Genomic DNA, 13,670 nt, shown 5'->3' on the forward strand with positions numbered 1-13,670 from the left:
TGTCCCTTTCAGTGCCTCCAGCAACCACTATGGCACAGAGAGGCAGGAGCGAGTACGGCTCTATTTTTAGCAGTCATTTTGTGGGAAGGGGAGCTGTTGGAGATGTATTTGTATTTGAACTGAAATTTCATATTATTGCACTCCACCTTATACGTTGTGCTTTGATTATTGACAGGTTTATCAACAACAGCAAGAGGACCCCAACCTCCTTTGCTGCGCTCTCACCTGACCCCAGCTACTACAACCCAGCAAACACCAGTGACCAGTGTTAAAGGTAAGGAAACTGATGCTATATATTTTTTTTTACATGGGAGTTAGGGCTATGTATCGGGTCACTCTCCAGGCCCTGAAGCAGTGTCCCTTTCAGTGCCTCCAGCAACCACTATGGCACAGAGAGGCAGGAGCGAGTACGGCTCTATTTTTAGCAGTCATTTGAGATGTATTAGGATAATCCACAAGATATATGTATAATGTATTTATACTGAAATTTGATATTATTGCACTGCACCTTATACGTTGTACTTTGATTATTGACAGGTTTCTTTAATATATATATATTGGTAAGGCCAGCAACACCATCATGAATACAGTACAAGAGCTGATTACAAAGTCATTCCAGTCAAGGCCACTTGAACAAAAACTACAGATAAAACAATTAGGACCTCATCAGCCTGAAATAAACCTACAGCAAACTACCCAGGACAGAGGAAAAATGTCAAAACGTACATTCTCAAATGCCTGGTACAAAAAAGCTGATTGGCTTACAGGGTGCCCTATAAGAAATTCTCTGTTCTGCTTCCCCTGCTTGCTGTTTAACGGTGACTTTTCTTGGACACGGCAAGGAATGGTCGACCTGAAGCACATCGCTGAAAAAATAAAGAAGCATGCGCTCACAAGAAATCATCTGGAAAACCTGACAAGACTGGGAATGTTGGGGGAAGACGCACCAATTGAGCAGCAGATAAATGATGCGTATCGCAAATCCATTCAAAAACACAATGAAGCTGTGGATAGGAACAGACAAAATCTATCCAGGATCATTGATTGCATTCGTTTCTGTGGTGCTTTCGAACTGGCATTGCGAGGCCATGACGAATCAGAAACTTCCTCAAAACCTGGGATCTTCCGAGGCCTAGTGGATTTAATGTCAACCATAGACCAGGATTTGGAAAGACATTTAGCACGTGCTACAGTCTTTAAGGGCACCTCTAATACAATACAAAATGAACTCCTTGACTGTATGCTCGAAGTTATAAGAAGCCATATTGTGCAAGAGTTGCAAAACACAGACTTTGTGGCTATTCAGGCTGATGACACCACTGATGTGTCCACTCAAACACAGTCCGTGTTAGTGTTTCGGTACCTTGACAGTGACAGAAACGTTGTGGAAAGATTTTATGGCTTCACACATTTAAGTGACTCTAGTGCAGCAACCATCACTAAAGCAATACTGGATCAACTGGACTTAATTTTCCCGGACCTGCCTCAAAAACAAAAACTTATCGCCCAAAGCTATGATGGTGCGTCCGTAATGAGTGGAAGCCTTAGTGGAGTACAGAAACGAATTCGAGATGTGTACCCTAATGCTCATTTTGTGCACTGTTACGCCCACCAACTCAATCTTATTATGCAACAGGCGGTATCAAAGATCAGAGAGACACAAGTTTTCTTTCAGGATATCGGAGGCATAGCAGCATTCTTCACACGTTCCCCAAAAAGAACAGAAGCCCTTCATGAGATTGTGGACAAAAGCGTACCAAGGGGATCCTCAACTCGTTGGAACTTTCACACTCGTACAGTCAACTTAATCTATGAACAGAGGGAGGGCCTTCATAAATGTTTTGTCGCCATATCATCTAGAGCAGACTTTGATCACACAACTCAGGGTGAAGCCCATGGCTTTATTAGAACAATAGAAGACAAAGAGTTTCAGTTCTTACTGTTTTTATTTCATGACATAATGACTCCTGTTGAGGTGTTATACGATCAGTTGCAAAAAAAAGACCTAGATACTGTCTCTGTGAAAGCCAATACATCTGCATTTGTACAACAGATTATGAAAGTGAGAGATGGGGTTGACGATTTAGAGAGCAAACTGCCGGAGGATTCTATTTTTGCAAACCGCAGACAAAACATCACCTCTCTGGTTCGAATTGGAAAGGAGGTATGTGACATTGTAATTGTGCAGGCAAAAGAACGTTTTTCATTCACAAAACATTTGGTGAGTGCAACTTTATTGCAAAGTAAAGAGTTTGCACAATATGATGAATCCTTCCCTGAGCGTGCTCTGAATCAGGCTGTGGAAGCATATCCTATGCTCATAAAAGAGCAGCTGAGAACTGAGTTATCTGTACTCTACAGAATGCCTGTGTACCGAAAAGCCAAAAGCGCCTTGACTTTGCTGAGTTTAATTCATAAACTGCATATGGAAAACTCACTTACAGAGATAGTGACTTTACTAAAAATTGTGATTACGACTCCAATGACAACAGTAGAAGCTGAACGATGTTTTTCAGCCTTAAAGCGCATAAAGACATTCCTCAGGAACACCATGCTAGAGGAAAGACTAAATGCTTTGGCGATGCTATCTGTAGAGAGCAAGCTAGTCCAAAAGATACCGGACTTCAACATGAAAGTAATTGACAAGTTTGCTACACTGAAAGAAAGACGAGCGGATTTCATTTACAAAAAGTGAATGCTGCTACTTGTTTGTTGAATACAAAAAATTCTGATTGAGGTAAGAAATGCATCTCTGTTTTTAAAAGTTTTGTAGTGTTTGTTCTATTTGGAGACTACACAGATTTGCTCACCTTTGTTCACTGGCCGGACCTGTCTCCCGCAGGGTGAACAATTCGTTGCTTGTGTTGCCTATCAAAACTTTCCCCTTGGCAAATTACAAAAACCTTTATACCATTTATATTTGGGGTATTTGCGTGGACCTATGTGAAGTGTGTGTACAAAGCTCAGCTCAACCAGAATCACGGTAACAGCGCATTGCGCTGCCTCTTTTATATTCAGTATATTGTAAGACTGTTTTTCTTCCCCCGCCTTTCCTTGTTTTGTTTCCCTGTTTTCCCCTTGCTTGCCATTCGTTACTCTAGAGTCTAATATTCAGTATGTTGCAAGACTGTTTTTCTTCCCCCGCCTTTCCTTGTTTTGTTTCCCTGTTTTCCCCTTGCGTGCCATTCGTTACTCTAGAGTCTAATAGAGTCGGAAGGCCGTAGGGGAAGACTGTGGACTTTTCTTCAAGTTCCTGACGCTCCTGCGGAACGAGCCTGGAAACCATTACACTGCTGTGCAACTTCTTCTACTCTTAGAGCTGAGATTTCCATGAAAGTCTTATAGTCTGAATCAGCACCTGAGCATAATAGGACAGAATGTATGAAGCTCTGTGGTATTACTGAATAAGCAGCTACCTATATTATGCCATCTATTAATGTAATAACTGCACTTTCACAATTGCTTTATTGACCTTCCTGCTTTATCAAATTTGCTTAAAAATGCACGATTTTTCTTCTTTTTTTTCAAAATTTTCGTGGGGGGGGGTTATCCCCCCAAACCCCCCTTTTGGGGTTCGGGCTCGCTCGCTGCGCTCGCTCGCTACGGTGCTGTATGCTAATTAGTTTGCGCCCCACCACTTTAAAATCTGACCCACCGCTACTGCGTGTGATCGGCGTGAGTGCATGGTGATCAGTGGGAGTGCATGATGATCGGTGTGAGTGCAGGGTGAGCAGGTGAATGGTGTGAGTGCATGGTGATCAGTGTGAGTGGATTGTGATCAGTGTGAGTGCATTGTGATCACTGTGAGTGCAGGGTGAGCGGGTGAATGTTGTGAGTGCATGGTGATCAGTGTGAGTGCATTGTGATTGCTGTGAGCGCATGGTGATCAGTGTGAGTGCATGGTGATCAGTGTGAGTCTATTGTGATCACTGTGAGTGCAGGGTGAACGGGTGAATGTTGTGAGTGCATGGTGATTGCTGTGAGTGCATGGTGACTTCTGTGAGTGCATGGTGATAAGTGTGAGTGCATGGTGATCAGTGTGAGTGCATGGTGATCAGTGTGAGTGCATGGTGATCAGTGTGAGTGCATTGTGATCAGTGCGAGTGCATTGTGATCGCTATGAGTGCAGGGTGAGCGTGAAAGTGAAGGCGAGAATGAGGAGTGAGTTGTCTGAATGCAGGGTGTATTCCCAGAAACTTGGAGCGTAGGGTTTCAGATATAAGTTAAACTATTGCTTTAATGGCATTAATCAGGGATCGAGGGTGGATGAAATAAATAATGTGCTGATACAGCTCATTATTTTGATGGCCCAGAAATAAGCAGTCACCTAAACCTGTATTTTTAGCACTTATCTGTGAATACTTAGAACAGCAAATATAAATAGAAAGCACTTTTAATTGTGTTCTAGGGCTACCTCAATGATCCATGACTGATAATTAAAGAGAACAAAGACAGAAAAGTCACATAGCTAATTAATACATACTTTTTTATTTATAACTCTATTTAGTGTCAAGAGCAGGTCTCTGCGGGCTCTTTAAACAACACATGGCTGGCATTTTTCTTTTGGCTACCCAACTTCATATTTCTTTTCATTAAATGCATTCTCACACTACAGCAGTAAGTGTGAAAATACAAATGTAAGGAATAGGCAGAGTGGGGGCCCGGGGGTACTGGAACCATTAAAAAACTAAGCCTAGGTAACCATTAAACAAAGGCATGTAAATATGCAAATGGTCTTTAAAGACCTGTGAAAAGCTCAGGCGGCTGGAGATAAGACTCCAGACACCTCCCAGCCGAGCCTCCAGCAGCGCGAACTGCACTGCAGCAGCCCGGGCTGAGAGACACTACGGGGAAGGAGGGGGGCTGAAGCTATGGGCCTCGGCAGAAGTGTGAAGGGAATGCGCGACCCCCTTCCTATCACTCCACGGCCCCCCTGGGGGTCGCGCCCCACAGTTTGAAGACCCCAGCCCCAGGATATAGCGGCATGGATTAGAAAATTTAGCGGCACCCAAATGGAAATTTAGCGGCACAAATATAGAAAATAAGCTGCATTTTTGCGGCACTTTATTTTACTCATAACTATTCTCTGTAATTGGGCATACTGTGTGTTAAACCATATAGCCTGAGTATTTATAGCCCTTGCTCCAGCCTGGGTCGGCAGCCGCTACCCTTCAATTTCGCGGGTACTTTTGTAAAAGTGGCAGCATTTTTACAAAAATGCCGATTTCGCGGCAAAACGCAAAATTGCGAAATCCTGGATCACAGTGCATTTCAGACCTTCTGGTTTCAATACACTATTATATTTATCTTATGAATTGACACAGTCACTGCACCCTGACTCAGAGCCATATAGCACCTTTATCTCAGAGGCTGAATCCCGAATTACTGGTTAAGTACTAATGTACGGGCCTCTGGCTAGTCCCTCTCTTTTCACGCTCACATTAATCAGCCCCCCCGGATAAAGTGGCATAGATTAGCAAATTTAGCGGCACAAATATGGAGATTTAGCGGCACAAATATGGAAATTTAGCAGCTTTTTTGTGGCACTTTATTTTCTTCCTAATCATTTATTTTCAGCTTTAAATTGATAAACTGTTTTAGCAGAGTATTCCACTTTGAAATAGGCACGTTTGAAGTGCCTGCAGCTCTATGGAAGCACAGCTCCAATCCTAACCTCATGAGAGGAGGTTTTATTTCTCCCTCGGATGTTCTAGCACCCATATATGCACCCCTGCTGAACCCATGAGGAGTGACACCTCTTCCTTAGGCGCCCTAGGGCACAGGATCCTTGTGGGTGGAAGTGCATTGCCATGGTTAATGTAAGCATGTTAAATATTGCTCTATGCAGAACAGTGGATTTGGGGTGGGTGGAAGCTCTTTCACAATACCCCCACTTCAATGTGACTTACAAGTGCTGTGTGTGCAGTCTACATCCCAAATATGAAACTTTTACCACCACAACTCCTCTGCGAGCAACCCCCCCCCAAGGCTGGAACAGAATGTCTTCCAAGTGTCTGGCAATACATTGCCCAAAATCATGACTGAAGACTTTGATTCGAAAACATCACAGACTCCAGAAAAAAAGGGTAGAACTTCTATTTGTGGAGTTCATTCAAAACTCCTCAAATATGATAAAATTCAAGAGTTACATCCTCTGTAATCCTGCAGATAAAACTAAACCCTCATCTTCAGTATGCTCTTCCATTGTGCATTTGACAGTGGAAACTGACCGCATCCACTAGCCTGTTTACTGTGGCAAAAAGCACATGACCTTTGATTTCTGTTTCTTTAATTTGTGAGTTAGGAAACAAGTCTCTTTGTGACAATTGGCATTCCGGCGAATGAGAGAGAATTACTGCAACAATTTAAAAAAGATTCCCGAAGAGTGAAAATTCTGGTCAGACAACACCAGCTTGAGGATGAGACACATCTATTAAAACGTTTTTGTTTCAGATTGACCATCCCTTTCAGGCCTGTTGTCAGCAGCCCCACTGTATCAATACCCCCACTTAACAGTGAAAATCTCGCCGGACCCATGAGCTGCTCTGACCCCTCTAATAAGGCAAAGGCTTGTTCAATTACTCACAAGCCACATACACTTCTATTGCCCGTCCAATGCACTCATTCATTACTGAGTTAAACTAGGATCAAATTAACTACTGCTGCACAGCTAAGAGGCCTTGCTTGAACGCAGCTCCATCACTTACACTACTGTTGCCTAGCGAATGGGCTTTAACACTACTACTGCTGACATAGGGATCCTTATACGACTGCTGTGCAGATTAAGCTGCACCCCCTACACTGCTTTTGCCTGGTTAGTGACAAATCTCAGACTACTACTGCCCTAGTGGCTCATCCACTATCGCTTATGTCCATAACTTATTAACAGCTGCCTTACTTGTAAGGCATCAATTACACTGCTGCTGCATCGACATGGAGACTCCCCTTGTGCCCCTGCAGCCCAGCTAATACCGTATGCTTTACTGACACCAGCAAAGGAGCCATCCCTGACACTACTACCACCCTTGAAGAAGAATGCCAAATGCGCTAGAGCTGGCGCGCTAAGCATCCTCTTTCACTGCTCTTTGATTGTCCATTTATTTTACAGTAGACACTGCCCGCATTCAGTAGCCTGTTTACTTGATGCGACAAACCGCACAAGAACTTTGACTTCTGTTGTTTCTTTCATTTCTGGGTTAGGAAGCAAATATATCTTTGTGACAATTGGCAACCCGGAGACTGTGAGAGAATTACTGCAGCAATTTAAAAAAGATTCTCGACTTGAGGATGAGACAGATATATTTAAACGCTTTTTGTGTGAGATTGACCATGCCTTTCAGGCTCGGTGTGAGGAGCCCCACTGTATAAATACCTCCACTCAGCGTTGAAAATCTCGCTGGAGCCATGAGCTGCTCTGACCCCTCTAATCAGGCAAAGGCTTTTTTTTCTTTTTTTTGATTTCAAAAGATTTTATTAGAAGAAGTTTTTACAAAACAGTACAGAGTAAGCCGATCAAAGGCAACACTGGTAAATGTAAACATACGCATCGGTAATAATACATACAGGCTTGTGTGCTGGTTATACATAGGCTGCTTGAGTCCTTGTCATTACATACCGGTCATATGCATTGCCCCCTACAGTCGGAAGAGGTCGTGTGTAGAGGTAAGTAGGACGGAGACGAGAAGAAGAGAGAGAAAGGACGGACACAGGTGCAGTGAATAGAGGTTTGTGTGGCCAGAGAGTTTGCAGATGGGTTACGCCAGGGGGTGGTGGTGGGGGTCTGTGTAAGGCCAGATGGTGCATTCACAGCAGTTTTTGCGAGGCAAGGAATTTGTCCAAGGAGAGCCACATCTCATTGCTACGTCCAACTTGTGGTGTTCGATTTTTCATTATGTTGTCTGCTCCCCTTAGGAAGGTGACCCAGTTGAACCATACTTTGAATGTGGCCTTCCCTGTACCCTTCCAGTTAGACAGGATTGTCTTGGTTGGCGCCGTGAGGAGCAGGTCAATGAGGCTCCTATCTTTGGCATATTGAATCTCCGGCGCCGTGAATGCGTTTGCTATGCTGAGGAGGTCCAATTTTGGAGTGTACCCAGTTACATTGTAGATGAAATCTGTTACTTTCTCCCTGAAATTTTTAACTTTAGGGCATTGGACTATCATGTGTTCTAGGTCACCTCTCTGTTTCTGACAGTTCCAGCATAGGTCGTTGTCTGTGAGCCCGACTGCTGCTAGGCGTGCCGGGGTCCAGTACGCTCTGTGTAGGAGCCAGAATTTTGTTTGTGCTAGTGTGGAGGTGACTTTGTTCCTGCTTGCTGAGGCCCAGAGAAGGGCTTTTTCTTTTTTGGTAAACCGCCCTGCGTTTAGTGTTTTCCAGTGATCTATGACTTTCCTGTTTAAATTGGTTGTTTTGGACCTTAGTAATTTGTATAGGTAAGATGTTTGGTGCCGCTTTGATTTTGAGGAAGTTATATAATTCTATGTCTGGGAGGTTGTGCGCTTTTTGTAGGTTTGAGAAGGTGGAAGGGGATCCTTGTTCTTCTAGTTGGGATGGGTTGTGGATACCTTGATGGAGCCAGGGGGTTATATTAAGTACGCTGTTCTTGTATTTAATTTTTGTGTTGAACCAAATGGATTCGTGTTTTGGGCTTTTTATACTCTTTCCCATTTTTTTGCCTACTTGCAGGAGGGCTTTTTTGGTGTTTCTGAGGATTGTGTTGTTGGCTTTCCGGGTGTTTTTTTAGCCCTGAGGAGGGCCGCCGGGTTCATGCCTCCCAGCAGAGCTTTCTCTAGTTCCAGCCAAGCTGGTGTGTATCCCTGTTCATGCATGAGCCAGTATATGCCTTGCCTGGCCAGGCAGGCTGTCTGGAAAGTCTTAAAGTTTGGGACGTTGAGCCCCCCTAGGTCCTTGCTGAGCTTGAGTTTCTGGAGGCTAATCCTGGCTTTTATACCCCTCCAGAGGAACGAGTTTATCATTGTGTTCATTTTTTTGTGGAATTCTTCCATGACTATCAGTGGCAGCATACTCAGCAGGTAGTTGACCATGGGGGTTATCATCATTTTAATAGTTTCTACTCTGCCCCACCAACTGACGTACTTGGGGGACCACGTGTCTAGTCTGTCTTTAATTTTGTTTAGTATTGATTTCTCATTATGCTCAAGTGTTGACCTGAGGTCCCTGTCAAATAGATACCTAGGTATTTTAGTGCCCCCTTCTGCCAGAGTAGGCCGGAGGTTCCTATCACTCCCCTGGTGGTATGGACGTTGAGTGGCTTGCATTCGGACTTGCTTCTGTTAAGCTTGTACCCTGCTACATTGGCATAAACTTCGATGGCGTTCATTAGTGCTTATATTGAGGGCTCGGGGTTCTCTGTCATGATGAGTATGTCATCGGCATATTCTGCTAGTTTGACCGTGTTCCCGTTGACCTCCACCCCCTTAATCTCGGCATTGTTCCTAATCAGTAGGGGTTCTAGGGTCAGTAGGAACAGAGCCGGGGATAGTGGGCAGCCTTGTCTGGTTCCTCTTTCCAGAGATAGGGCCTCTGATGTGCCTCGATTCACCACAACTCGGGCTTTGGGTGCCTTGTACAGTGCCATCACCATTGATCTATACTTCTCGCCTAGGCCGAACTTCTGCATACACTGATCAAGGAAGGGCCATGAAACTCTGTCGAAGGCCTTTTCTGCGTCTAGCGCGATCATCACCGCTGGTTTGGTGTTAGAGGAAGCTTAATTGATTATGTGGAGGAGGAGTCTTGTGTTGTCTTGAGATAGTCTGTTTTTAAGGTAGCCCACTCGCGTTTTGTCTATGAGGTTTGGAAGTTGTGCGTTGAGTCTTCCCGCTAGTATTTTTGCGTATATTTTGCAGTCTACGTTGATTAGAGAGATGGGTCTATAGTTCTGCGGAAATTGCGTGTCTTTGCCTTCTTTGGGGATGACTATGATATTGGCCTCTGCCATTGAGTTTGTCATTTTCCCTACTTTGATGCCGTGTGCGAAAACCTCTTTCAGTGTGTTTCTAATTTTGGGAAGGAGGTGGTTGTAAAATTTGGCTGTGCAGCCGTCTGGCCCGGTGCCTTATTATCTTTTAGGGACGCTACTGCTATATCTATTTCTGCCCCTGTTATTTCTGACTCTAGTGATGCACATTATGACTCTGTTAGTTTGGGTAGGTTAAGCTTGCCCAGGAGGGCTGCCCCCCATCGGGGTTGAGGTCTTTGTCCTCTTTGTATAATTCCTCATAGAATTCTTTGAAAACTCTGAGAATCTCTTTGTTGGTTGTTTGAGATTTCTAGTTGGCGTCGGTCATGGCTGCTATGGCGTGTTGTCTTTGCTTGCTTTTAAGGTAAGAGGCCAGGGCCTTGCCTGCTTTGTTTGCTGAACAGAGATTTATGGCTTTGTACCTGTTGATCCATGTGCCTGCTCTCTCGCTTAGAATCTTATTTAGTTCGTATTTTTTTCTTGTCAGGGTAGTTAGTGTGTTCCGTTTGGCTAGGTTGACACTGTGGTGCATCTCCAGATCTTTGATCTGTCTCTCTAGTTCTGCTATTGTTTTGTTCCTGTCCCTTTTCATTTTGGCCTTGATGCTTATTATTTTCCCTCTTATTGTGGCCTTCATAGCATCCCAGAGCACTCCCTTGTCTATGTCTGGCTTGTCTTAATTTCTGGATATTCTTTGATGGCTTCCTCTATGGCTGCTGCATTGGTTGGGTCCTTAATGACATCGCTATTGAATCTTCATCTACAGCTAGTTTGTTCGTTGTGGCGACCGCTAAGTGTTAGGCTGATGAGGGAGTGGTCTGACACTGTTCTTGGCGCAATCTCTGTGTGTTCTATGAGGTGAGTGTGAGTGGCAGATATCAAGATGTAGTCGATCCTGCTATACGAGTGATGGGGGTGGGAGTAAAAGGTGTAGTCTCTGGCGTCTGGGTTCTGGACTCTCCATGGATATTTGAGGTGGAGTTTGACGCATAGGTTCCTAAGTGTGTGTTGGGACTGTGTTTGGTGGCTGGTCCTTTGTGGGTGTCTGTCTAGAGTTTGGTCCAATACCTGGTTAAGGTCCACTGCTACTATCAGTAGCTCCTCTTGGGGGAGGCTTCCGAGTTTGTCTCCCACTTCTCCCCAGAAGGACTCATCCTCCGTGTTAGGGCCGTAGATGTTGGCGATGTGTATCGTTTCCTCCCCCGCTTCAGGCTGGTTATTAGCAGGCGTCCATCCTCGTCCGCCTGGTGCTCGAGTAGGGTCAGTCTGGCTTTCTTATTTGTTAGCGTTACTACTCTTCTTTTTTTGTGAATGGCTGGCGAGCACAGGGTTAGTCCAACCCAGTTCTCCTTTAGGCGCTGTGCGTCCTCTTCGGAAAGTTTCATTTCCTGCAGGACATATACATCGCTTTTTAGTTTGGTTAGAAAGTTCATTATCTTCCTCCTCTTTATCGGGTGGTTGAGCCCTTTGACATTGAGTGAGGTTGTTTTCAGGTCTGAGAGTAGTTGGGGGTCACTGTGCGTTGTCATGGTAAGTGTATTTTATCGCTTTTGATTGGTGCTGTCTGTAAGGGGTTGGCTCCCATGCGTTTTGGACTATCCACCCCTCTCCTAGTGCCTCCCTGCGTGCCCCGTCTGGACTGTCTGCGATGCATGATGGCTGGGAATGTGTGTCCGTTGAGAATGTAAGAAGTAGTGAAAGAAAGAAAAAGGATTATATGGTCTGTACTGGCATACCCCCTTGCCCCCCCCAACCCCCTCCCTCCCCCCCGCATTTCAAAAATTGGGCGTGCAACAGCAAAGTTCCCTCCCCCCTGAGGGTTCCAGTTGTCTACGGTATTGGCCCGGGGCTTGACCCGGGATCATCAGTAAAGGATATACATTTGGTCTGATCAAGCGCTCTGATTGAAAAACTGTCTCACAAACACTACCTAACTCCTCAATACTCACCATTAAACATCAGACACATATTCAGGCCCATAACACTAATGAAACAATTTTTGAGCAACTGAATCTGGTGATTTGATTAATACATCTATTCACATACTATTTACATTATTATATACAACTTCAGTTTGTCTTTCTTACCATGGTTAAATATCATTTATTACCTATTAAACAAATCACTTAAGGCGATTGGATCAACTGATGGAAACTAGACCATGAATAAACAAGACCAGCTTGTCTTTCCAAATCTAATTTTTATTATCTTTATTATTCATAAGAAAAAGCATTTACGTTTTAGAATCTTTATTTTATAAGCAAATAAGAAAGCAGCATGTATTAAAGAAATGAAATTAAGAACTGACATTCAAGGTAAGCTCAGAATCATGAAATATTAGTAAAATAACAGTTTCCCATTCCCTAAATCTATGTCCCTGTCTATTTCTCACTTCACCTAAAAAGGAAAAATCATTTAAAGTCTGCTGTCCTTACATGCGCCAAAGGTCCATCAGCATGTCACGACACTCAGGAATCGGAAAGTAAGAGTTTTTTCCTTGCTCATTGTGTCAGACTTTATACCTTTCTTTCTAGCTAAACTTTCTACATTTTACATTCTTTCATGGAAATCCGTGCTTTTCATTGGCTGTCCTGTGTCAGTCCATGATAAAACTGTTAGGTCATGTCCGACTCTTGACCAAATCCAGGCTTTACATAATCCCTATTGTCTTTCAATTCAGCTTCCTCAAGAAAGTATCTTTCCTCGAGTTTTGTACATTTCACTTCCTAACCTTGGCTGGCATATCAAGTTCCTGTCCTTGGGCTTCCTTTCCAAGAGCACATTCAACGCGACCAAAGATTCAGCTTTTTAATTCACGATGACAATGCAGCAAAAATCTTCACAGCTGCGCATGCGTAAAGAAATCACTCTGGTCAAGCTTTTGCGTCTGCAGCTCTGTCAGCCATTTTCTGAACCATGTTTTAGGCCTCACTTCGGAAACTATTATTAAACAAACACAATACATCAATTAATTAAAGAATTGAGACCCATTCTGTTACCCTCCCCCTTTACTAATTAACCCTGTTAATTATGCTACCTAGCAGAAGCACACATATTTTATTTATTTATTTATTATTTAAGCTTGTAGAGCGCGACAGCTACCCGAAAGGGTCTCCCGGCGCTAAGATACTGCAGCTATCAAGAGATGGTTGGCCAAGTAGTTATAGATCGAAAAGCCAGGTCTTAACGGCTGTGCAAAAACAAATAAGGCTGTCCTCAGACCGGATGGCCAGAGGAAGGGAATTCCATAACGTGGGCCCTAAGTAAGAAAAGGTGCGACCTCCCATTCTGGAGAGCTTGATCCTGGGAACTGAGAAAAGGCATTGGGAGTAAGAGCGGAGAGAACGGAAAGGTGAATAAGATTTTACTAGGGTCTGTAGATAACTAGGTGCCACCTTCAACCAGTGAAGATCACGGAGGCGGTTGGATATGTGGTCGGTTTTGCGGCAACCGCTGGGTAGACGCGCTGCACCGTTTTGGACTAGTTGCAGGCGACGGGTGACAGCCTTGGCCGCCCCCAGGTAGAGTATGTTGCCATAGTCCAACCGGGAGGTGACCAAGGCACTCACCACTGTCCTTCTTGTGTCAACATCCACAGGATCTTGCGAAGCCAACGTATGATGGTGAAACATATGGCAGATACTTTACTAACTTGACGTTTCATTGTCAGGCCCCTGTCAATGACAA

General features: G+C 44.1%; 1 protein-coding gene across 1 annotated transcript in view; it reads left to right on the forward strand.

Moving 5' to 3' along the window:
* Positions 1-6,270, forward strand: part of LOC147748807 (zinc finger MYM-type protein 1-like) — a 42,514-nt gene extending 36,244 nt beyond the window's left edge. Inside the window, exons 5-7 of the mRNA XM_086928538.1 lie at positions 176-274; positions 538-1,639; positions 6,220-6,270. Of these exons, the coding sequence (XP_086784664.1) occupies positions 581-1,639; positions 6,220-6,270 (1,110 nt within the window). The 5' untranslated portion in view covers positions 176-274; positions 538-580. The remainder of the gene's footprint in view (positions 1-175; positions 275-537; positions 1,640-6,219) is intronic.
* The last annotated feature ends 7,400 nt before the right edge of the window (positions 6,271-13,670 follow it).

Source organism: Lissotriton vulgaris, chromosome 1_1 (genome assembly GCF_964263255.1).
Source record: "Lissotriton vulgaris chromosome 1_1, aLisVul1.2, whole genome shotgun sequence".
Lineage (NCBI taxonomy): Eukaryota > Metazoa > Chordata > Amphibia > Caudata > Salamandridae > Lissotriton > Lissotriton vulgaris.